This window comes from Sebastes fasciatus, chromosome 10 (assembly GCF_043250625.1).
Source record: "Sebastes fasciatus isolate fSebFas1 chromosome 10, fSebFas1.pri, whole genome shotgun sequence".
Classification (NCBI taxonomy): Eukaryota; Metazoa; Chordata; class Actinopteri; order Perciformes; family Sebastidae; genus Sebastes; species Sebastes fasciatus.
The window spans coordinates 8,958,700-8,985,638 of NC_133804.1; the positions used below are offsets into that span (position 1 = coordinate 8,958,700).

The window sequence follows — 26,939 nt, forward strand, 5'->3', positions numbered from 1 at the left end:
AAATGATAAAATATATCATAATATATAAATAAAATAATGATAAAATATATCATAATATATGTAATATATAAATAAAATAAAGATAAAATATATCATTATTATTAAATTGTCTATGGTCAAAAACAACATAACATAACTGAACAGATAATTTCAAAATAAAAAAATGATGTTTTTCACCAACTTCACTCAGACTTCTTGTTTATTAGCCACCAGTCAAAGTGTGTTTGGCATGAATAACCTGCATGCTAATGTTCCTATAGCTTCTAAAGCACCTATTCTCCATGCATGCATCCATCCATCCATCCATCCATCCAGCAGCAGCAGCACACTGTTGCTGCAGCCGTCTGTTAAAGGTGACTCCTCGTCACACGGTGACGGCGGAGTCCACTCCACCTCTTGTGAGAGTCCTCTCTCCGTTGCATCTGGCACGCAGCCAGATACCTCGTGCGTGTTGCCTGTGTGTGAGCGTGTGTGCATGCGTGCTTGTGCGTGTCACTATGGGAGCAGGGGCCCACCGTACTCGCGTACACACTGACTGTCTGGCTGGACTATCCGTGTAAACACAGCGTCTTCTAGCGGTCACCAAAAATACTGCCACATCTTAAAATGGCCACTGGTGCTGGTGGACACTGCAGCAGCCCCCTGAACCTCCACACACACACACACACACACACTGGTCCCACTGCAGTCACCACACAGGGCTGTTTACTCATCAACCACGTCCACTGTTAATCCATACTGCTCTGCTTGGCTGCTAAAAGCTGAGAGCTTTTTTTGATCCTGTAGTTAAAAAACAAATAAAAAGCAGAGTTTGGCCCCCCCGACCCCGCAGCAAGAAACACCTCCAAAAAATAAAATACCTACAAATCAGATCACTCATCAAGTTTTATTCACAATATACAAGAACAATGAATCAAGTCAGACACACCGCAGCCAGTAGAAAATAAATCTAAAGAGAAAAAAAGCAAAATATATCCTTTCATAAGCAGAGTTTACAGATTAAATACAAAGTTTTCTCAGAAAGCAGACGGGTAACCGGTTACAAACAGCAGATAGTGTTTCAACACTCGTCAAGGTCAGAGATTATTATTTCATTAAAGAAAACGCAGAACTTTGTTTCACCCCGACTAAGCAGCTCTTATAGTGCAAGAAACCGTAACACGTAACATTCATATGGGTTTGAGTGCGTTAACACTGCGAAGTCATGGGCTGTAGATTTTAGATTTAAGGCCTTTGCTGAATTCAAAGTAAATACTGGGCTGACTTGAGGCAAAGAGCTGCCTGGTTCAGCATGTTTCAACCACCGGCTCCACACCCACAGGAGTGGAGAAGGAAGGGGACACCACAAGTGAAGATAAATGCCGAAATATTTAATTTATTATCAGGTCCAAAGATAATTCTACTTTACATTAAGTAGAACATAATGCCAGTTAAAGCACCTCCATGTCAGATTGTGTTGATTGTCAAAGTCCCTTCCTTATCTCTCCTCAAATGACCTTTGATTTCAAAGTCGGCTACTGTAGAAACAGTGGGGCGCGTATGAAATCAATTCACAACATTTTTCAGCGCTTTCTGTTCTGGGCTACGAAACGGTTTGATTTTAATTGCGACAGTGTCATACCGTAACCATCGGTGGGACACTGCGATGATGATAAATGATTGGACAAGCTGGGGCCAGGGTGCATGAGAAGTCGAGGGAGGGCGAGGTTCTCCGACTTAAGTGTCCTTCTTTTTGATGATCAGCGGCCCGACGTTGTCCCCGGTTTCCTCGTTGTGTTTGGCGTGGGCTCCGTCACAGTAGGGGAACTGGAAGCAGAACGCAACATGTTAGAGGAAAATAAAAGACGCTCTTATCAAGTTTAAGCCCTTTGTACTTTATGATACTGATTTAATCTCACCGAAGTCACCTGAAAACTATGACATAGAAACAAAATATTATAAGATTGTTTTGATCAGCTTTTGAGCAGACATGGTAGCAGTATACCCCTCAGCCTCAAGGTGACTGAAGACCGTTTTTATCTTTATGATCGTGATAAAATGAAATAGGGAAATAGCTCTACTCAAGCCCGCTAGTCCCAAGTGGTTAGAAGTGATCCAAATATTCAACATTGCAAACTTAAAAGGTCTTAATAATAACATTTTCATGTAGACAAATTATTTAAAAAAAAACAAAAAAACATCTACAGATCCTTTAGAATAAAAGTATGGCTTTTCTTGAAAAAAAAAATACTATGATTGTAAATTAACTGTTTAAAAATATTTGTCAGGTCCAAAATTAATGTTTTGTTTATATCTGTGGAAGATATCTGACGTTCGGTTCCCACTTCTAACAAGACTTGTGAGCCAATAGTAAAAAGACGTTGGTATCGCATGGCGTCTCTGGGTCGTCAGTCAGTGTGGAAAAAGCAGATAAATGGCTGAGATTGACGGTAAGCGCCTGGCAATGACTTGTTGTGAAGTACATGCAATGGAACAGGGGGAGGCAGAATGCAACATCTAGTGGCTGAATGTTATCAGTAGCACCTTTAAGCGATGCATTAAACTTTGGTTTCCTTGTTCATGGAAAGGATTTCTCTCCGTCTCGACGACTCCAAATACCACTTGGGTTCATTTCAGTACGAGGTCTATTATTTTAAAATATAACCTTACAACACAAAATGATAGCTTCCTCACTCAGTTAAATTCAGAATCTTACAAAAGCTATAAATTAGTGTCACTAAGTGTTTCATTTACTCCTGCATAGTACTTCAGTCAACACTAATGAGCAGAGCTAAATGGGTGTTAAAACTGCAGATTTTTCATTAGCAGTCAAAGGAGAAACACCTGGCTGTGACGTCACTGACAGGGACGTGAACAGAAGTGCAACATGTGTGTAAGTCTGACCCCACAAGGACCTTTAATTGTGGAAATCTAAGGGAGTTTTGGACCCCCAAATAAGTGGATTTGCTAGCTTAGAATGTCCAATATCAGTTAGTACTACACACTAAGCGTAAGTGTATGCATTTATGAATGCCTCTGAAGTAGCTGCTGAGGCCTGACCTTCTTTGACTTCCAGCAGCGGCAGTACACCGCCTTGGTGCCGATGTCCTCCATGTCGAAGCTGTGGACCACTTTGGGGCTATCTTTACTGACGGATGTGTTCACCAGGCCCTTTTTACAGCTCCGCCCACTCAGGTAATGGCTGACCAGGAAACCTCCGACAGCTGCAACCACCGCGATTGGCACCGCAACCACGAAATGCTCTGAAGAGAGAGAAATACAGATACAGAAAGTTCATTTTACTGCCAAAACACACCCGTCTCTTTATCACTCGGTAAAGAAGTTATAGCCAGTTTCTTCCTTATATGCTACAAAACATGAGTGGACAAAATATTAGAAACACCTCCAAAATTGAATGCAAGTCAATCCCATGTTAATGACCTGAGATGACTCAGCACTTCTCTGGTACAGTGTCAACAGCAGTTGAAGATAATAGGGGACATATAAACAGGATGTTTTGCATGCCTGGTTTAGTAGCATGCACTACATAGTGCAGGTATATATAACAAACAGGCCGCTCTGAGTGACTTGCAAGGGTTTATGGTATCCAACTGACCATTTAAGTACCATTTGAATGTAAAGTGTTAATCACTAAGCCAGTGTAAAACCAGTATGTTTCTGTTCAAGGCTCTTCAAAACCGGGAAGTTATATTTTAAGTATTTGCTGCTCTGTTTCAGTCTGTTGACATTTTTCTCACTTAACAGGAATATCCAGAAATTTGAATCCCATTTTTCACCTTTCACCAGGTGAGCAGTAACAAAAACATTTGAAGTGTTTTTGATACCTCACAGTCTTCAGCTCAGAGAATTATTATTTGACACTCTGGATCCAAAATAAATGTTTTATTTCAACTTTATTTAGCCAGATTAGGTCTTTATCTTTATCCTTTATTCAGATCTCCATTAGCTGTGGCTGAAGCCCAGCTATTCTTCCTGGAGTCCACTTTAAATCACTTTGAACTGTTAGGCTACATTTCAGTACACAATCACATTACAATCTTTACCAACGAAGACCACACAGGACCTATAGGTTCAAGTTAATACTATTCACAGAGTACAGAGGTAAATATGATTCATTAGTGGTTGGACCATAGAGCATATGACCATTGTTCAGCAAGGAGATGTTTTTTCAATCAGATTTTCAATACATTTTTGCTATTTGCTTGAATGATATCACCAGGCAGAGTGATCCATGTCATTGAAATTAGAAAATCTCCTTCTGAAGGGAGTCCATGTTGCATCACCACCAGAGAGGGAGGCTTTCTAATCAGCAGGGCATGGTACTGTATGTGCACATGGAGTTTAGACCAGATTGACCTTTTTTTTTTTTTTGCAAAGGCCATGAAAGAGAATTATCCAGCATCACATGATGTAGTCTCAAGACAAGAGGAACAAGGGGCCCTGCTGTCAGTCTGGATCAGCATGATCAGTGATTAGCTGCTTTGCTGGAGGCCCATGATACATTAAAGATATATCCTACCTTGGATAACCTCCAAGTATGGCCTCAAGCTGATGGGCCAAAACTATGTGAGTGAGTGAGCGTCTAAAGTTGGAAACACAACATGTGGCTGCAGCCAACAACACTGACTGGCCAGCTAGATAGCTAACAAGCTGTTAGTCAGCTATTCAGTCGCTTGTTGACATTGCAGCGAATAAGTAACTTTAGAGATAGCTAGATAAGCATTTAAAGATATGTATTAGCTGGTAGTCTCCATACAACCAGGCTGTAACGCTGCATTAGCCTACGAACAGTGTTGTTAGCTGGTAACGTTACTATGGTAATGTTAGGTCACACTAGTTAACTTTACACTCATTTAATGCTAGTTTGCTGATAGCTGACGTTGTCCTGAATACTTTACCTTTAGATAAGCTGAATCCTGATTTGGGCAGTGCGGGTATAGCTGATAAACTTGCCATGTCTTCCCTGTGGACGGTGTGTGTTGTGTTATGGTCGGCTCTTAGTTAGCAGCTCAGCAGCAGCAGCAGCAGCAGCAGCAAGGTCATCCGGGGAGTCTTATCTCCACTCTGTCAGCGCACACAAGAACTACGTCACTGCGCAGCAACCAATCAGGGCTGAGGAGGGAGGAGTTATACATATATCAAAGATGATGACTTCCAGTGTACTTCCGGCTTCGCTTTAGTGCTCGAAGGCAACGTCATAATGTGGAATCTGCTAGGAAAGACATCTAATGTGAATTGTGGAAAGATGTCTATAATTTTATACTTGTTAACATTTTCTCAGATTTTGCACTGTGCTATAGAAATATTATATTTGGTTGCTATGATTACAGTGACAAAGACAGTAATGCATTTTTTCTTATTGATTTCATTTTTAATTCTTGTGAAGTTCCACATTCACAAGTGTAAATTTACCAAAAAAAAGCCTAATTCCTTTGTATTTATGAAAGAAATGGAATTATATCGGTCAACAATTTCTTCCTCACAAAACAAAAGAGCAATGAAAACAATGAATGTATGCAATATCTTTAAAGTTTTTAAGTGAAATTATTGTCATACTCTCGCGTGGTCTTTTTTTTATTATCTATTTATTTGTTTATTTGTATTGTGTTTTTTTAAATTTTGTTGGTTTTGTTTCATTTCTGTTGTCCCTTTATGTTTGGCACAGCTCTTTGTTGATGTTTACGCTATGCTTCTTTTGTATGTAAATGTTTTTAATGTTTTTTGCTGTTACTATGGATACTGTAATTTTGAAATAAAAGAAACATTAAAAAAAAGTAGAAAAAAACCAAAAACTTTTGTGCTTGAAGACTTGAAAGTTCTGCAACGAGAATCTAAAGATTTGATCCATACTTTTTTTCCCCTCTAGATATTTTAAATGCAAGGGATTTAGAGACTTCCTTCCTGCAGCTGTCAGACTCCACAACCCGCACTGCTCCCAGTAGACCACTTACACACCAAAAAACTGACAATAACCTGATATTTTCAGGTGGAATTTCATTTCATTTTTTATTATTTAACCTTTATCTAACCAGGTTAGTCCCATTGAGATTAAGAACCTCTTTTCCAAGGGAGACCTTTTTGGCCAAGACGGTCAGCAGCAAGAACACAAAGTTGCAGACACACAGACACAAATAGAGATATAAAATACAATTCACAAACACTAAAAGCACTAAAATTTGCATTAAAAGAGAAACTATCTAAAGACAAATGGGGGGAACAAAAAGAAACTTTTCTGGGAGTCAGCTGTACAACAAGGGGAAGCTAAAAACATTGGCATGCACTTGCACATTTTCTTTCTCTTATTTTCATTTCATTCTCACTGTGCAATTTTGTTAATAGTCTGTTTATTGTCAATACTGTATATACTGCTCCTATTTTTATACTTCCTTCTATTTAAATGGTTCACATTTTTACTGTGCACTTTCCCCTTTGCTGCTGTACACTGCGAATTTCCCCACTGCAGGACTAATAAAGGAATATCTTATCTTATCTTAACAGTAATTGACAAAATAATCTCAAGGTCCACTTTAATGGATTTTTCTGGAGCTTTCAGCCACATTTCACAGCCTCCATAAGGAGGATGGAGGAAAAAAAGACGTGTTAAAACGTTGCAGGTGCCTCTATGTCCCATTAAAGATTATGATGATGTGTGTTGCTGAGTGCTGTTGTTGGAATTGTTGTGTGTTGTTTTTTTTTTTTTGTTCTTCTTTGAGGTATTTATCTATTTTGTCTCATCTTTTATTTGATTTGCTTTCTTTGTTAGATAAGTGAAATACATGAAATGTTATGTCTCTTTTTCTTTGAAATTCTGACTAAACATTTCATTGTATAATTTAATTATTAATATTGTTAGTCTGTCTGTATGTGTATATATGTGTATATGTAAAATTCAATAAAAATATTGTTTAAAAAAAAAGATTATGATGTGACTAACTGATGCTTTAATTTACATGCATGTAACAGCTGTGACTAACTTTACACGTCTTGTTAGATATTAATCATTTAATTTAAGGAGCACGACGGTTGATGCCAAAGGTTTCCTCCACTGGGGGAGAATTATCTTGATGGCTGCGATCTTTGGCGAGTCCCATTTCCCTTTGGAGAAGATATTTCTCTTGAACCACATAAGACGTGTAATGTGATAAGCCACAACAATCATTTGTTTTAATTTGATAACCTTATTTTAACAGAAAAAAACTCCCATGTCCATATTTAGCAACAAAAGTGTTATATAAACACAAATTTAAATGGAATGCACTCCAATTGCTTTACATAAAAGCACCACCAGAGGGCAACAATACTACCTACCATCAGGAACATTTAAAGGATTTTGAAACAGAAAAAAAAAAAACACTGGAATTTTAAGTGCAATGTCTGAAGGTAAGATCCTAGTTATAATATATGAATGCAATAAATTGGTATTTTGTAAATGCATTCTTATAAACCCATGTACTTAAAGTTTAGTTTCACTCAAATGATCGAGCACAAGCAGCAGACAGAAAACGACATCTCCCACACACTGCTAATCATCAATTCTGAACTATTTCAATCCCTTTTAAGTTTCAGTAGTTTTATTCCTTAATCAGACATTCCCACAAAGAATTGATGATAGCGTGTGTTAAAGGTAGGTATTATTCCTATAAAAGTGGGTCGTTAATGTGACCCGGCTTCACATGTCCCTTTCCTACCTCCGTACATCCTCCAAAAGGGCCTGAGAATGAGTCGACACCGGAATCATGGGTTTTTATTACACAGTTTAATCAACACACAAAGCTCAACGAGCCTCTCAGGTAATTCAATATACAGAGGTTTTGTGCAAGAAGAGTGGGTTCTCCTCGCACCCAGAGCCCAAGCCAGTCCCATAGCCATTTAAGATGTTAGCCTCTAATTTAACAATAGCAAAAAAAAAAGGAAAAAAAAAAAAGAAAAGGAAAAAAAAAATGCAACCTAAAGAGTTATGGGGGTAGGAGGGGGAGGGGAGGATAAAAACACAGGTTAAACTAAGTAAAATAAATTGCTTAAATACCTGGTCCAGAACCTCCACTTTGTGAATAAAGAAAAGTTGGTGGTAGTGGTTGGGGGGGTGACATGGGGTTACAATTGTGCGTGCATGTGTGTTTATGTGTGTGTGTGTACAAAGGGTGATTTGGGTGGGTGGGAGGGGTGGGGGGGGGGGGGGTTAGGAGCAGGAGGTGTGGGGATAAATCCAAGTCCTTTCATAGAATCCAACAGAAGACCAAAATAGGCCATATTCATTTTTTCCCATTTTAACATAGCCTGCAATGATTTCTTTTTAAGTATTCATTATATAAAATACAGAGTGCCCTTCGACTCGAAAACAAACTTGCTTTCTTGAATTGTCACCTCTACGGATGGGAATTATAAAGGACAATAAAGCAAGAAAGGGTGCAGAGTGTAAAAATCCCTCCATCTTATTGTCCCCCACTCCCCTAAAAAAAATGAGGGAAATAAAAGAAAAAAGGTTGAGGTCCCCTCAAAGTTTTACAGATGCTCAAAAGGAATGATTAACGTCTGGGGGAGGTAGGGGGGAGGGTGCAGGTGTGTGTAGGAAAAAGGAGGAGTTGGGGGTGGGGGGGTGGGGGACAGCCCAACCTGCATGGCGACAAAATGTAACGGAATACAGAAGTCGGGGATATGGGGTCAGAGGTCACAAGGGAGGGAGGAGGTGGGAAAAGGAGCAGGGAGAGAGATGGGTGTTACCATTGCAAGTTGACAATATGTACATTGGAGGGGGGGGGGGCGGGCAGGTGAGCTGAGAGGCAAGAGGGGAGGGGGAGGAGGGAGTCAAACAGAGAGAGAGAGAGAGAGAGAGAGAGATAGAGAGATAGAGGAGGTGGGGCAGAGGGAGTTTTACAGGTACTCTGGTGAAGGGGAGGCGTGGCTCAAAGAAAGCACTCCAACGGAAACCAACAAGATCTTGTTTTAAACTTCTCATTTGTTTGAATGGTTTTTTGTTTGTTTTCTCTTTACGTCTGAAGCTCCCCTAACCTTTATGTCGTAGAGGTGGTTGGCCATGATTCTACCCCCAACACTACATTGCATACTTTTGTGTCCATTCCCGAGCTATTTTGTTGTACCTGTGAACAAGCAGAGAGAGGGAGAGAGGGAGAGAGAAAGAGAGAGAGAGAGACAGAGAGGGGAGTTGTTAGTTGTTTAATCTTACAGAGACACAACATATAGAGTACTTCAGGGATGACGTATTTTTATAGGCCAACCAGGAAGTTAGCATCGCCCTGGTTCCCTCGACAAAAAGCCAATGGGATTTTTCCATTGGGTTTTGGATTATTGCAGAAAATAAACTGTGGCAAACACACGTTTATGATACTTACACGTTTTGTTCAGCAAGATAATCTCCACAAATGAACACCACTTTTATGATTTTTGAAGCGTGAATGCAATCGTCAGAAGTATAAAAGCTAACGTTAGGCTATAAACAAACTACAACACAGTTCCATGAGCGCGAGTATACACAACAAGGCTGGAAAGGCAGACGAGTCGGCATGATGACGTTTAGTAGTCTCATTAAGCCACTTATTAGCAACAGCCTTTTTTGAGACATAATAAGGTATCAAAATTCACGACCAGGATATTTATTGATGTATTTTATATCGTAGAACAAAATGTTAAAATCTCTTAAACCGTTGTTAACCACAGACCTTATTTTTTACGCATCCAACTAAAAACCCATTGACTTCCAGACGAGGGAACAGGAAGTGCTAAAATGCTAACTCATTTCCTGGTTTTAGGACTCATTCCTGGAGCACTCTATTAGGATTTGGTTACATCTTTTACAAAAGAAGCTGCGACACGGCCTCCTCTATTCATTTCCATGCGTACATTATAAGTTTTGCTGCCGTCCTTGCAGCAGCAGCAGAGATGCCAGCTGGCTGCCACTCTACAAGGGCATATACAGTTCTGCCATCTTGCATACATTTTGTTTTCAGTAAGTTTGTTTTTATTTCCTCTTCCCACTGCAGCAAACTGTTAGGGGTCAATGCTGCTGGCCAATTAGTGACAGGAAAGAACAGTTTCAGCACAGATATGATGGCACAATCACCATTCTCACTGTGCTGATTATGTTTATGAAGCTTGTTGGTGTGTGACAGGGGATACCAAATGGGACAAGGAGGCAAATTGAGTGTTTGCATCTCCTCTTATTTCTGTTTATCATGTTTTCTGAGCAGAGAGGTGTACAGTAGATACCCCACAGCAGAATAATCCCCTGCAAATCTTGTGATTGATAAGCAGCATCATAATGAAGCGGAGGACACAGCCAAAATGGTCATGTTGTAAAAAACAAATAATATTTCAACAAAAGACATGCCACGTTTTCATCAGTCAAATTACTGCTTCTTTGAATGTGTGGCAAAGTGATGTTTTCAGATCACAGATGTGAACATGAGCATTAAAATGTTAGTGTTAACAGCTAAAACACCAGACTGTAGGAGTTTATTGTGGCGCAGGTGTTTAGGTAGGTATTCTGCAGGGGAGCTGGACTGTACTGTAACTGGACGGAGGCTGTCAATAATGGTTTTTTTCATAATCGTAGGTAAGGAAGAAAAGAAAAAATATCAGTAGTAATGCAATAACAATTATAAAGTATTAATGAAAAGGAAAAATATTGATAAGAAAAGGCATGAACCACAGTCATATGACAAGTTGAAGGGCTTTTTAAAAAGGACTGTTGTATGCTGCTGTATCCTTGTATCCCATTTTTGTATATTCCCATTTCAAGCAAGCATTTTGAATCATCCCATTTTAAACACCCACATCTTGTTGTAAAGTTTTTCAGCTACAAAAATAACACATTGACGAGCAAATCGAGCTGCAGCAACTGTGCGGCTGCATTACTCCCGTTAAAGCCAGATGGATTAATGATAGCAAATGCAAAGTCATTTCCAGGTAAAAAATGTTTCAAGTTGATCTGTGTCCATTCAGAGCAGCAGATTGTGGACATAACTAGAATTATTACCTTCAGATGGATGCTACTACCTAACCACCTACCTACCTAATCTTGTGTACGTGCTGTACGTTGTGTTAACTCACACTACATATTTTAATCATCCTTTCTGAACAGCTAGAACCTGCGACTTTTATGCTCACACTGTAGGGATCAATTGACCAGCCATGACATTGGTGCTCTAATTTAACGTAAACACGGAACCCCCAGTCGGCTTTTGTCCACTGACTAATTCCAATAAAGTTTAGTCAAACAATAGGACTGCCTCCTCAATGTTGACAAAAAAAAGAAAAAAGCAGCAATACTGAGCAATTCTACTTTGAACAGAAAGTAAGAAGAAAACCAGAAAGATATGGAGCTGCAGATGGCTGAAAGATGTAGACACTGATCTGTCAGCAGTCTCAAGACTATGGGTTTAGCCCTAATGTGAAATATTACTTCAGCAATATTAAAACAAGCTCAACACACTACAGGGTAAATGAGGACTGATCTGGCAGAAATTCAGCCTGATTCAGGGCTCTAATCAGGTCTAATCCGTACAGTGTCTGTCCGGCTTAAGAGACTTATTACTTTTGAACAGTAAGCAGTCTGTGTATATTTAAAGCCAGTTAACACAAGCTTAAAACCTACTATCCTTGTGTATGTTGGCTCTTAAATAATGTAGACGACAACAACACAGAAATTTGGCTAACCGATGTGAATTTTGTGAAATTATTGCAATCGAAATCTTTGTCTTTCAAACCTTTTTTTGTTACATCCCTTGTGATTGCTGCACTCTCGATAGCAGTGACAATGTTTTGAAAATCAATAATCATGAGCAAGACGGAGCTTCTGTCTATCAGTAGTAGGGCTGACGTAATAAACGTCACTGATTATAAAAATACGTCGATTTGCATAACGTGCATCAGCGCGTCGCAAGAATAGCTGCACCTGGTGAAAGCATGCATTCCCCCAGAGAACAAGCTGCAGCTAAAAAAAAACTTTTTACTCTTACTTTTTCTCCCCACCAAAGCATGATATATTAGGATTATCAACATACGTAACGTGTTTCTGTTAGTAGTAGTCACTTAAAATAGATTTTCTAAATGTTTCTTCATCGCCCCCATGTTAAAGTAATTTCTGCCCTGCTGCTGTTATACATAACAATATACCATGCGTCATCTAACGTTGATATTCATTTTTTATATTTATTACATACTGTTATTACTGTTTTACATTTTCTTTAACAGCCATGTATGAGGGAAAATTGGCTTAAAGTAACACTACAGACTGTTACAAGCTGTAAATTGTTTCAATTATTTCCCTTGCCCCACACTTATGCAAAAATACACAAGTGATTATCTTAACCGCATACTACTCCAGTGGTGAAATCTATTTTAAGTTTTACGTCAAGTACTTAATTAAAAATACTGATTCTCCAGTTCAGGGAAAGGGTTGCTGTGACTTACAGTGATTCAATTAATCTGTGACACAACAATCTTTTTGAATTTGAGGTCCAGTAATTTTGTGATCAGGCATCTATGATCCTGTTACATTTGTTTGTTTTAAAGAGAAGATGATTGAATAAAATATTAATCAGACAAGTTTAGGTATTTATTTTAGGCAAATTAATTGTTATATTAATCGGGGTAGTAAAAAAAAAATCTTTTGAGTAATTAATAAATTAGTCATTAGATTAAATTGACTAATCGGAAAAAATTCCATTTGATTAATTGATAAAAAAATAATCGTTAGGTGCAGCCCTAATTGGTAGCCAGTTTGTGATGCTGACTTTGAGAACAGTTCTTAGTACAGCTCCACCCAGACCGGCGGACACGTGATATTTTATTAGTTTGGGTCGGTTTGTCAAAGCATCATGTTGACAAGAAGCATAGAAACAAATCCCAAAACCTCAGAATGATGCACAAAACAACATGAAGCTAATAACTTACTTTTCCCTGTCCGTCTTGTAGATGCGGGCGATCTCGGGTACTAAGGGGTCGTCCGGGTTTGGGTCACACAGCAGAGAGCAGATGGACAGGAGGACTGGAATGGACCAGTTAACCAAATCAATACTCACAAATAAAAATAGACATTTTCACAAATTTATGCCACTTTCCTTCAGATGACCTTTAAGATGCAGGTCAGGCAGAGTGTTTGTCATGACTATAGAACTGATAAAACATATAATTGGGATTTAAAAATAAAAATTCTTGTGTGTGAGGCACATCATTTAAATCATGTCCAGTAATAAGCACTGAATGAAAAGGGCTAACGCTGACATTTACAGAGAGAGTACTCCACTTTAATACAAGGACCTCTGTGTGAGAAATGTTGTCATGCAATTATTTGTGGGAAGCATTTTCATTTAAAAAGGAACATGTTTCCCCGGTTCCTGTATTCTTAACATGCTGTTTATAAAGACAGCAACACCTGTCATTTATCTGTAAGCGTGTGTGAAAGTCAGTCTACCTTTGGAGATGGTGAGAGCCGGAGACCACTGTGATCGCAGAATGTCAAGACAAATGCTGCCGTTGCTGTTGATATTTGGGTGGTAGATTCTTGTGGTAAATGCAACCTGGAAACAGACAGAGACAAGAAATGTAGGGGGAGGGGGTGGGGGGGTGAGAGGAACAACAGGAAACTGAATGATGTAAAGCTGTGGCTGTTTGAACTCCATTTGCCTCACTCAGTTTTCAGTTTTTGCCATTATTCTGTACAGACAATATTCCTACTAAGCTGTTTACATGGCTAATGACAATGAATATTCCACTAATATTCCTGTTTACATGCAGCCGTGCATACTCCGATTAACGTAACCGGTGGTGGACTTGTTGGACCGTGTGAACACAGCCTCCCTCTTTCATTTCTTCAACCACTTTCTTGAAAAGGTCGGTGTTGTAATATTTGCACATATCCAAAATCTGTTGATACCCAAGTCTTTCAAAATGTTGTGTGTGTATGTATGTATGCGTTTCTCCTTCCGACCAGAAATGTGTTCTTTTCTTTTGAGCCTGTATCTCTGCAACCTGTCAGCTAGTTGGTTTTAGGTCAACGCACAGAGCTGGCTGTAAACACGGAAGAGGCCGTGTGTCGCAAACTGCTGTAAAAACCCCCAATTGAGACGCATATTCTGAAAGCGCTGTATACATGTCCAAAGAATGCTCCTAAAACATGAATAATATCGGCATATCCCACATGTCTTAATCAGAAAAATGCTCTATTCGGATTAAGGCCTAATTCAGAATATCTAAACGGTATATATGCAGTTAACATGACCCGTATTAAAATCAGAGTATTGTCACATTCGGAATAATAGTGGAATATTGGTGTGCATGTAAACGTAGGCACTGTTACTATATTTATGCATGCTGCTTCTTTGTATGCGTCCATGTCCTGCTTACCTTTGGCGGTTTGAAGGGGTAGTCTGTGGGGAAGTGTATGGTCAAGAAGAAAACCCCGCTCTGGTAAGGACTGTCATTCTAGTGCGGGGAGAGAGAAGCCCATTCATCTCATTAGTGACTGAGGTGCAAGGATGACAAATAAATACATACAAATGGAATATAAAAATTAAACATTATGGCTCCGTGTCAACCAAGAAAACATAGACTAAAAGTTGACTGTCTCTCTGACTAAACTAAGCTGTAAATTCAGTTTACCTATCAGATGCTGTATTGGTTTAGTTAATGCCGACCTTACACCACACGACTTTTCAAGCGAATTCACTCTCGCAGACATATTTCCAATGTCAGAATAAAATCACAAGAGTTTTGCTAGAGTTGCGGAGCGCTGGTATGATCTCGATCGTTTAGTGTAAGGTGGTCACAGAACTCAGTCCGAGCTGTCTGAAGTCTTTTTCTCATCTTGACTTTCTGATTAAAATCAAACAAGTTTAATATTATCGTAAGTTCAATGATGCGATCATTGTCAACAACCAATAGGTGCGCTCTCTCTCCAGCACCAAACAGGAAGCAGTAGAAAGTGAGTAAGAGTGCCTCTTTGACGTGTCCTCAAATTTGTACCACAATAGAGTGGAGAAGGAGAAAAGCTGCAGCTCTCCAAATCCCCGGTGCAAACGTTAGCTATTGGAATGTTTGCTATTAGAAATATACGAGCTAACCGTACGTTTCAGCTGAAGATTGTTGACTTTTACTGTAATTATTTAATGTAATATGCTGCCTGCGGAATGCCGTTTTTCAAGCCCCTGGAGAGTTTGTAGGCAATTCTCCTTCACATCCCCTTGCAAATTATATATTGTATCTTTTTAAATTTGTATATATGTGTAAAATAAACAAATATAAATCTGGCTGAAGAACTCTCTCTCTCCCTTTCTCTCATATAAACACTTGTGTGTGACGATTTATACGATAGAAGCTCTTCAGCTGAAACATAGTTAGCTCGTAGGTTAATAGCAAACACTCCAGTAGCTAACGTTAGCTTGCAAGTTGCCCCATTCGGGACAGTGGGTGCTAGCTAGCTATAGTATACTCACCAGGGATTTCGAGGGCTGCATCAATTTCTATTCACTTCTTTTTTAATAGTTTTTCTTCTTGTAAATTTCCACCAGGAGCAGGATGTGGCATCATCTCTAAAGGAATCTAGTTGTAGTCTTGTAAATAATGCACCCTGCAAGATCCCCAGTCTTTGCAAAACATTATAGTCTGTGATTCAACACACATTGTCTTTAGATGCGAGAGGGTGTCAGGCTTCAATCTTTTAAAAGTCTTCTAGTGTATGGTAGGCATAAGTTGTTTGAAAAACAGGTTTTGAGAGTAAAAGATAGTGACAAGAACATTGTCACTATACAGTATGTGTGAATTTCCAGCAAAAACTAAAGCAGTATCATTAAGGCTGTGGTTTAATCAGTAATATACAATAAGTGAATACTTACAGGTCCCATTATTGTGGCTTGCCAGTGAAACACTGCAACAAAAAAGCAGAGAAATGGGTTATGAAACACTGAAGAGAAACACACCGCATGGCTGACAAGTGTTGGAATAAATAATGCCACATGAAGTGTGCGTGTGTTGATTTGTACAGTTGAGTAACAGGCTCTTACATAAAGTGCAACGCGGGACAGATATTCTTGGACGTGGTATTTTTAAATTGTAAATGGTAAAGGGTCATATAATGGCAGTAGTCTCACATTGACATACAGAAATAGCTCCTGATATGAATGATATCAACACACCTTCCTAAAGAGGAAATTGTTATCGTGACAACACAAATGGTGACAACAAAAATAAACCATATAGCTAGTCTAATTCAGCATCCTGTCGAGGCCTGAGGACGCATGTCACATTGAAAAAGAGAAAGTAAACCACAGCAGATATGCTACAACAAACACGTTCTTGTAGTGTGTAGTAGAGCGGTTTATTTGATGTTGGATGCAGGAAGTGACATGTCATGTACAGATCGATGTTGCTGCTACTGATCTTTTTCCGTGTCACGCATGCTAAAGACGCACAAATATGTTGTACCTAACAGCATTAAAATACATCTCACAAATGATTTGACCCAGTCAATTCCTCTAATCCCGGGACACACTCTGCAGAGTGACTGCAGCTTTGATTGTGTTTATGCAAGACATTTTAATGGCACAAAGAAAAAGCTGCATATTTTATCAAACTGATTTGAAGCACGAGCGCCAATAGCACTCCTATGGTTAAACATCCGTTGGTAATGAAATTGAGAAATAGCTACTGCTAGCTACACGGGCGGACAAGTTACAGGTTAACCGTTAGAACTCTTATCATTGATGTAACACTGCCAAGTCCAAACTACCAAATATAGAGATCTTTTTTGATATGTGTAAATTGTTGACAGATATAATGCACAATAATCAGTGGTCCATAATGGCGTTTTTCATATGAAGGAAAATACTCTCGCCACTTATAAGATGAACCCTTAAATGGGGTAAAATGAAGTTAAACACCCAAAATAGGGGTGTTGTGATACGCCAGTATTGACAATAACTATGATATTTAAAAAAATAAATATTGATATCATGCTAATAATACACATATGATACTATTGTGTAAATAATACAGCGCCACTTAAATCACACTTTTGTACAGTAATGGTTACAGACTCTCTCTCCACCTCCCCACTCATATTTTGAGTGTAATTCATTTGCCAATAAACAAAGTTAAAGATGAATTTGACTGTGTTATGTTTACACATAATTAGTTTAATTATGTGTTACTTTTTTATTTTTTTTATTTTCTATAGATATTGCGATAATATCGTTATTCTGAATTCTTTTGGCCAGGATAATTGTGTTGTGAAATTCTGCAACACACAATCACTTGGAAAAACTGTCTATGGTTCACATACTATACGAGACTATTCCTTAATGTATAAACTGTCAATCAATAAATATTTAATTGTGATTAATCGCATGATTGTCCATGATCGCAAATTAATACAAAAATGTATCTGTTCAAAATGTACCTTAAAAGGAGATTTGTCAAGTATTTAATACTCTTATCAACATGGGAGTGGGCAGATATGCTGCTTTATGCAAATGTATGTACTGTATATATTTATTATTGGAAATCAAGTAACACAAAACAATGACAAATATTGTCAAGAAACCTTCACAGGTACTGCATTTAGTATAAAAATCATAACATGGCAAACTCAAGCCCAGCAGGCAACAACAGCTGTAAGTGTGTCAGTGTGCTGACATTTTCTTTAACAGCCTTAGTATAAACCAAAATGTTGTAAATGTATAAATTCCAGCAGTGTCACCACAGATGACGAAGTGATCAGTAACACAATGAAAGAACTTGACGTCATCAAAATAAAGGTTAGATGCTATTAAACAGAACTATATTGTGTTGATTAAGGGCATAGTTTTGATTCTGACAACAACATGTATTCATTGTGCCTACATTATGTGAGTGGCAACATATCAGCGTTACCTTTGCCGTTACTATGTTAATGGCAATAACTTGCCTTTCTTCAGACAGAAAAGACATAGCTCTCAGTACAGATAGTGGACACAGTCAATACAAGGATTCATGTTTGGGTTAATATCAGTGAATGGTAAAAACACCAGGACAGTAATGCACCTGTTACAGGCTGTCGCTATAAACGTCAGCTCAATGATGGCTGTTTGTTGTGGATCACCAGAGCAAAACAACAGTTGTAAAGATATCCACAAATGTAAATTGAAAATTCTAATAAAATAGTTTGCATTAACAAATTGCAATTCACTATGCATGCACATTTTACGACCACTAGCCTCCGCTTCAAAACAATGCAAGCATGATGATAGAGAAACGCATCCGTCTGTATCAGTCCCGCCCCACATGCTCTATATGATGAGTGCATGCTCAACTGACGGGTTGTGTCCTGCCGACTAGAGAGCGAAGAGTCGTCTTGTTTGACAAATATTAGCAAAATAATTGATTACAAAACACATTAAGAATTGCAACAATTGCACAGAAAGGGAACATCCTCATCAGACGGGCTACTTCGGAAAACACCGACATGTGGCAGCAACTTGATTGCGCAGTAAGCATTAAACAGACCACTGAAAGCACTGCATTTTCCATATACACCACAGGATATGTAAAATGGGTTCTATGGGTACCCATGAGTCTCCCCTTTACAGACATGCTCACTTTATGATAATCACATGCAGTTTGGGGAGAGTCACAGTCAAGTCAGCACACTGACAACTGTTGTTCCCTGTTACGCTTGAGTATGCCATGTTATGATTTTAGCAAATTTTTTATGCTAAATGCAGTACCTGTGAGGGTTTCTGGAAAATATTTGTCATTGTTTTGTGTTGTTAATTGATTTCCAATAATAAATATATACATACATTAGTACAAAGCAAGAATATTTGCCCACTCCCATGTTGATAAAAGTATTAAATGTTTAACAAATCTCCCTTTAAGGTACATTTTGAACAGATAAAAAATGGGTGATTAATCATGATTAAGTACGGTTAATCATGCAATTAAATATTTTAATCGATTGACAGCCCTACCTAAAACGCTTTTGTTCTTTTTGCCATAAATAAATTATGCAAACTCATGTCATGATCAAGTTTGGCATAGGTTTATGTTAAAAATACTTAATTTAAAACCAATGCATATGCTAGATTAGGCATGGGATTAAAAACATGTTCCCCCTTATAAAATAACCTTAAACCTTACAGTGAAGGAGCCAATAAATAAATATTAAAAAAATAAGGTCTAATGATTCTTTACAAGAGTTCTGATCAGTCAGGAATAGGCCTGATTTTAAATATTAATAGCTATTAACAGACTGTGAGGGCTAAAACGCACTAGAAGCCAATTCTCCTTTACAATAATTCACTACATGTTTACAATCAGGCAGGCAAACTCATTAAACTATGCAATTATTAAGGTCAGTGTATATAATGGAATAGTGGCATTAGAAGCAGAGGAACTAAATTTGGACTTTTATGGCCAATATTTATTTCTCCAAGGGGGGGAATGCCCCCAGACCCCCATAGCTAGCTACTGTTTCCCACTGACAGGCGGCTACTCAATGTCCTTGTGAAAATCCCTGTCTTGAATGATGAAAAAATAAAATTATATAAGCTAGTTAGAAAGCTCTCTTTGTCTGTGCATTACACCATACAGTTTTATTATACTTTATTAGTCAAATTTGCAAAACTTGCAGCATGTATATTCTTTGGCCTAAAGCCTTTTCAAGTCCTGTTCCAGATAATTGTGCTGGCATGTACAAGGGATTGACACTATTCCCATAACACTAACACTTTGTCCTCCACATATACAGTATTAAATATAAGATGGGCAGATAGGTGAAGCTGGAGGATATTAAAATAGATGATTTACCTTTCAATGTAATGCAGGCAACCACAACACCAGAAGACTAATCATAAGATTCACAAAGGTGGTTTTTCATAGGACTATTGTAGTGAATTGTTTAGATGGTGCAGGTGTTCACGATATTCTGCCCGTCCCCATACACACAAATATATTCAACAAACATAACCTAACCTGACCTAACCTAACCTTTTTAGGTTGAAGTGGGCTCAGTTTTAAAGCTAGAGTGAAGATACTGGTATCATATGAAACTAGAAAACCTAAGGAATCCATTGGTACCCTTGTCATACTAGCTTGTCGCAAATAACGGGCCAAACATATGCTACATTTTTGCGAGGAAAAACTGGCATGGTCATTTTCAAAAGGGGTCCCTTGACCTCTGACCTCAAGATATGTGAATGAAAATGGGTTCTACGGGTACCCACAAGTCTCCCCTTTACAGACATGCCCACTTCATGATAATCACATGCAGTTTTGGGGCAAGTCATAGTCAAGTCAGCACACTGACAGCTGTTGTTGCCTGTTGGGCTGCAGTTTGCCATGTTATGATTTGAGCATATTTTTTTATGCTAAATGCAGTACCTGTGAGGGTTTCTGGACAATATGTGTTATTGTTTTGTGTTGTTAATTGATTTCCAATAACAAATACAGATACATATATATATACATTTACATAAAGCAAACGTATTTGTCAACTCCCATGTTGATAAGAGTATTAAATACTTGACAAACCTCCCTTTAAGGTACATTTTGAACAGGTACAAAATTTGATTAATTTCTGATTAATCGCAATTAAGTATGGACAATCATGGGATTAATCGTGATTAAAAATGTTCATCAATTGACAGCCCTACTTATTACAATATGGGGAAATAGACTGCAAATCCATTGTTGCTTGGTCATCTTGAAACAATAATACAAATAATGTAAATGTCTATCACTGAAGGTCAATGTGTATTCTAAGAAAATGACCTGAAACAAAGATGAAGAATCTGAGTGTCTGAATTTACTGTCAACAGCGAACTCAACAACAGGAATATGTAAGCAGAGACACAGGTGGCTGGGATGTTAAAGGGAGAGCTTTGAACTGCTGGTAGCATGAGACATTCTCAAAGACAGCCTGCATACAGCCAGCAGTCATACTGCTAATATACAGTACATTGTAAATAAACCGTATCCGCTTTCCATTTACACAAAGTGCAGCAATTTTATATTGTTCTATATTTTCCTAATAATATTTTCAGAGGGTCATCTGTCAAAATACAATGACAAATTCAAAAGCCAACCTGTCATTTTAAAATTGTACCACCGTTGGAATGGTATGAAAATGGTGTTAACATTAGAACTGCAACAATTACTCGTTTATTTATCAACCGTTAAATTAATCGACAGCTATTTTGATACTCGGTTAATTTTCAAGTAATTTTTTAGGGGTAAAAAAGTCAATTTTCTGATTCCGGCTTCTTAAATGTGAATATTTTCTGGTTTCTTTACTCTATGACAGTAAACTGAATATCTTTGAGTTGTGGACAAAACAATACCTTTGAGGACGTCATCCTGGGCTTTGGTAAACAATAATCAACACTTTTGATCCTTTTCTGACATTTTATAGACCAAACAACTAATCGAATAGTCAAGAAAATATTAGACAGATTAATCTACAATGAAAATAATCATTAGTTGCAGCCCTAATTAAGATGCAATAGATGTGATTCATTTAAAAAAAAAAAAAAACTACAACTGTATTTTCTAATTTAAATAGTCTACTAATTTATGTATTATACGACAGGTGTTGACAGTAGCAGTTGACACCAGTCTGAAGCACTTGCTTTCCATCATTGTCTTGTTTTTATTGACAACATGTAAAATAAACTGTTTCCAAGGAAATATCTACAGTATGTATGAAATGTATTTAATCCAGTTTTCTTAAAGTAACAGATAAACTGAGCTCATGAATGCCTTTTGAGTTTTATTTTTGGGTCAATCTTTATAGGATAAAAAAAAATCTGACTTTGATAATGAATGAAAATCCCGGTACACATTTACTCTTACATTACAAAAGAATAAAGTACTAGCCAGACGGGCTTTCCCCTTTTACTTGTTCTGAAAGCAAAAGTGAAACGGACATGTAGCAATACTAGAGGTGGGAATAGTATGCTTTTATAATAAATCAGTATTTTCACAAGAGGCAGTCCAGGTATTTCCTGGATGTGCTTGCTCAAAAAACAGAGGTACTTCCTTGATTTAGTTAAATACACTGGTCTGACGCATAAAAAGCCATCACCTTTAACTGATGCTTGTATTTTCCTTTCTAAGTTACAAGACTTGGGCTTGAATACATTTTATCTATTTGAGGTGCAATCTGTGGTAATCTAAATATTGTGGACAATTTTTCAGATCCAAACTAAACACATTAATCAGAAAATTGAACCCAGGGGAGCCGATCTGGAGACAATTCATAGCTATCTTGATTGTGAAAGTTTTAATCTACAAAGGTCGGTAATAAATTAGAATATAAGACAGTGACTCTCAAAGTGGGTTCCGGAGACCCCCAGAGGTTCATGGTACTCTGTTAGGGGGTCCGCGAAATGATTTGCTATTAATTATAAAATTGTGTATCTACAGATGAGGACAATTTGATCCAACATAACAAGCATATTGTATTGTAGCTTTGAGCCAGTCAAATTGAAATTGTGTTTCTGTTTATCACTGTGAAACAGGTCTGAAGTATTTAGGTTGAAACGTTTTAGAATACAAATAGTTCCACTGGCATCCAAGAGTACAAATGGTAGTAAGCATATGCTTATTCTGTGTTACGATTAAGAGGGGGATCTTGGAAAATGTTCTCCCCTGTAAGGCATCCTTGGCCCCAAAAATGTTTGAAAACCCCTGATATGAGGCATTCTTTTGAGTGTCATTTGTGAGTAGTTTGACCAATACATATTTATTCATGCGTGTTGAGAAGGGTCAACCAGGAATTTGTTGAGCACTGCTCAATTTTGAGCCCCAGCTCCCAGGACAATGTTGGTTTAGATGATGAACTTACTGTCATCTCCTACTGGTCCTGCAGAACACTGGGCTGGTGGGTCCCGTGCCAAGTCGTTCAACTCCTGAGACAAACAGAGGACAAGTCAGTTGGTCAGGTCCTGCACAGCATGATTCAGTATTTCCACAAACAATTACCTACATAATAAAAGTGGGAATGGCAACATAAAAACATCACAAACACAAAATTCAGGGGAAAAAATATTTAATTATCTGATACTGATATCACAATCTGATGTTTTTTTTAAAATATAATAACAGGCCAACTATGAGCCCTCTGTATAGTTGACTAAATCACTCTTTGTAAACAGATCTGAAGGCAATTTGCTACAAAGTCTCACTGCAACAGTAACAAAAAGTAATTCCTACTGACCGCACAACACTAAGTAGCACCATGAGCTTTGATTACTGGAGTGAACACTATTACATTATAGCATTTCTCCAGGTAGAGCAGGTGGTACATGTGACAGCCAAACTGAGGTATGTCAACAGAGGGTTTTACTATAACCAAGACACTCAGGTAAAGGTTAAGATAAGATAAGATATTCCTTTACTAGTCCTGCAGTGGGGAAATTTGCAGTGTACAGCAGCAAAGGGGATAGTGCAAAAAACAAGATGCATCAGCTAACACAGTGTAAAAAAAAAAAAAAAAAGAGCTAAACAAAGTGTAACAAAATATGAACCATTTAAATAGAAGGAAGTATAAAAATAGGAGCAGTATATACAGTGTTGACAATAAACAGACTATTAACAAACCGAGTGTAAGCTGGATGTGTGTGTAGCCCAATGTGACCCTATGGTGCAAAACGTTAGCTTAGGTGCTCAACAGCACAGGATGTCAAATGACAGAAGCATAATGCTGGCTGGGTCTGCCAACATTACGACATGACCTATTAACAACAAGGAGGAATTAAACCAACATTGAGCTAACTCAATGAAACTAAACGGTGTAATAATAAGGATCTGCTGCCCGCCTGCTGTCAGCAACATGGCATCAAAGGCGAGCAACGCGTGGGGCCTGTTTTCACCACAGCGACACACTGCTAACATGATCGCACACTAAGGGTAGCGTTTCACTGTGTATTGATCATTTATCCGGTCTAAACACGTACAATATCTAATACAAACAGCCTCTTTTGTTACTTGAAACATGTACAGACTGTGCTTTACGAAGACAATTAATGAAATAACTAGTATTAGATGTATGATAGCTAAACGTTGTGTTACATCCGTCCTTATATATTTGGGGCTGTTACAAATCTACTTGCGTTCAAACACAAAACATAGAACATTTAAAAGGTTAAGATAAGATAAGAGATTCCTTTATTAGTCCCGCAGTGGGGAAATGTGCAGTGTACAGCAGTAAAGGGGATAGTGCAAAAAACAAGATGCATCAGCTAACAGTAAAAAAAGAGCTAAACAAAGTGTAACAAAATATGAACCATTTAAATAGAAGTATAAAAATAGGAGCAGTAGAAACAGTATTGACAATAAACAGACTATTAACAAAGTGGAAAAAATTATATTGCACAGTGAGAATGAAATGAAAATAAGAAAGAAATGTGCAAGTGCATGCCAGTGTTTTTAGATCCCCTTGTTGTACAGCTGAGTTCATTTTCGTCCCCTCATTTGTCTTTAGATAGTTTCTCTTTTTAATGCAAATTTGAGTGCTTTTAGTGTATTTTATGTCTATATTTATGTCAATGTGTCTGAAACTTTGTGTGTTCTTGCTGCTGACCATGTTGGCCATCAGGTCTCCCTTTGAAAAGAGGTTGTTAATCTCCACGATGGGACTAACCTGGTTCAATAAAAGGTTAGATAATAAAAAGTGGGTTATTAAAATAAGCGTGCAGAGTGCTAACGTTAGCGTTAGCTGTGTAACTTATCTGTCACATCAAGTAGCAAGCTAAAGCTTAAGTAACTCATAAATACTGTTAGTTACCTTCACTATCATATAGGGGAACTACTGAGGAACACCTGCTGGCATCAAACTACCGGTTATTCAGTGTAAAGATGAACCAGCTAGTGACGTTAGCTCGATCTGAAGCTTATCCCGGTGAGTTAGCATCCAAGCACCGGGAGATAACGCTAGCCAGACACAGCTAGCTCACACACCGCTTATATATCACGTTAACCGGTAACATAGCTGTAACATCCCGTTATATGCCGCAGTTAAGACGTCGACGGTGACAACCTGTGTGACATAACCCAGAAGCAGCTCTCATAACGGGTTGGTGGTAACTAGCTGAGTGTAACGGTGCAGATGGCCCGCTGGTAGCAGCCAGGCGGCGCATCGCTGCTCTGTCTCTGCTCAGACCGTTAGCTGGCGGTGGAAACCAAAGACTGGCCTTATTTAGTCTATGTTATGTGTTATTCTCAGGGTTATTAAAGCCAGACAGATAAAGCATGAGCTGTGGATTAAACCCCCCTAATGAAACTGCGTTATCCCGGGCCTGCTGGTTCACTTCCTTCTTACCTTGTGGATTCTCTTCAGAGCCATTGTTGTTGTGCTAGCTGCTGCTCTGCTGCTGCTGCTGTCTGTCAGAGGAAACGTGCGGGTAAAATGGAGATAGATATCACTGTCCGGTTGGTTAATACTACGACTTAAGTTATCATAGAACACTGTTGCTGTATGCTCAGTTTACTGTGAGTTATCAGAAGGGACCACCGATGAAAATGTCGAGGCGAAACTGAAAGATAGAGGGGGGAGAACCGCGGTCCTTCCTCCTACTGCAGCAGCGGCTACCAAATCACTGCGGCCTGCGGGCTGCCAGCAGCAACGACGACACGACTTCCGACTCAACTCTTCACAATAAAACACCCCATCGACACCGAATCCAATACAGTCACTGATGCAAACTGACTAAAATATTAAAGGGACTATTTGTAACTTTCAGAAATGCTTGTTAACAGCGACACCTGTGGCCGCTAAGTCAACGAAAGTCAGCGTCGGGCTTGCGCTTGCTCGCTCTACATAGACATGAACGAGCATCGCTCAAAACAGTGAGGCGACACACGTCAGCTAAAACCACAATATCACTCTATATTTCACCTGCTTGGCAGTAATGTTAGCTGACCAGACGGAGGTCTCTCCATGAATCAATGCTGATCCTAGTGTTGGCTTTTCCTGCTTCAGCAAAAGCAGGTCGTGCCGGGGCTCTGAAGCAGGAGGAGAAACGTTATCGTCTCCCGACTGCGCCCGGAGGGAGACACCGGCACCCGGTCGGGGACAATAACGATTCTCACTGCGGAGCTCCGTCACCTCACAAGACACGGGAAACCTCTGTTGGTCTGGAGGAGCTGCAGCATTTATTTCTGCAGCAATCAAATGTTGCCGTGGTGATGGCCACCGCTAAGCACCCTCAGTGAGACAGTTTATAATAGGAGTTAACCAGAGACGTACATGTCATAAAAGTACTTCTCAGACAAAAAGCGTTACTCCTATCGCTTAGATTGTTTATGAGACGAGTTAGGAGTCTCTGATGAACATATTGTGTGAAATTTGTGTCAAAAATGTGACCTCGGCGGCAGTTTCGAAAACTAGTAACTTTTGCTCTGATCCCAAAAATTGTGTGAAATTTAATATGGGCCCCTATGGGAAGCTACCCGGGAGTTGCTCTCACTTCCAGGCATTTATTGCCAGATGTGTAAATCGGACCGATTCGATAGCTACATGACTACAACCAGCACAAAATTTCCTACAATTTGATGAAAAATTATCTATAAAGAATGAAAATTGTGGGCTAGGGAGCAATTTGTTCGGAAAATTTCGAAAGATTTTAAAGCTTTCCCACACTCTAGCGGTGATGTCATGCACTCTAGCTTTTAACGACCCACGCAATACACACCCATTATAAAATCTGAAACAGTCTGAAAATTTCACAAAACGTAAACTGCGATTTCGTGAAAACCGTGCCAGCTATCAAAATGCCCATTTGGCCCAATAAAGTCCCAAGTCTCGTGACCCGTTTAAACTTTTAATCATGTTTCTACGTTAAAGTATGGTGACTCTGTATGGCCCTAAAGAGGAGTGTTTTTGAGCTCTTTTCACGTTGATTTTCCATTCATTCCTATGGAAACTGATGCGCAAATCTCTTAGAAAA

The 26,939-nt window shown here is 38.7% G+C and overlaps 2 protein-coding genes across 3 annotated transcripts; both read right to left on the bottom strand.

Annotated features, from left to right (window-relative positions):
* Positions 1-867: 867 nt before the first annotated feature.
* LOC141775037 (CDGSH iron-sulfur domain-containing protein 1) lies at positions 868-5,080 on the bottom strand. The gene is made up of 3 exons (XM_074647952.1): positions 4,899-5,080; positions 3,040-3,242; positions 868-1,806 (listed from the first exon to the last, which is right to left on the bottom strand). The coding sequence occupies exons 1-3, from the start codon at positions 4,954-4,956 to the stop codon at positions 1,717-1,719; spliced, it is 351 nt and encodes a 116-aa protein (XP_074504053.1). The 5' UTR covers positions 4,957-5,080; the 3' UTR covers positions 868-1,716.
* A 2,661-nt stretch (positions 5,081-7,741) lies between these two features.
* Positions 7,742-25,601, bottom strand: ube2d2 (ubiquitin-conjugating enzyme E2D 2 (UBC4/5 homolog, yeast)). 2 transcript variants are annotated; one of them, XM_074647950.1, is made up of 8 exons: positions 25,482-25,586; positions 25,313-25,374; positions 22,838-22,901; positions 15,852-15,883; positions 14,365-14,442; positions 13,433-13,538; positions 12,913-13,006; positions 7,742-9,098 (listed from the first exon to the last, which is right to left on the bottom strand). In XM_074647950.1, the coding sequence occupies exons 2-8, from the start codon at positions 25,334-25,336 to the stop codon at positions 9,053-9,055; spliced, it is 444 nt and encodes a 147-aa protein (XP_074504051.1). In that variant the 5' UTR covers positions 25,337-25,374; positions 25,482-25,586; the 3' UTR covers positions 7,742-9,052. The 2 variants fall into 2 exon arrangements, with proteins under 2 accessions (XP_074504051.1, XP_074504050.1); XM_074647949.1 differs by having other exon boundaries at positions 25,313-25,601.
* Between the last annotated feature and the right edge of the window lie 1,338 nt (positions 25,602-26,939).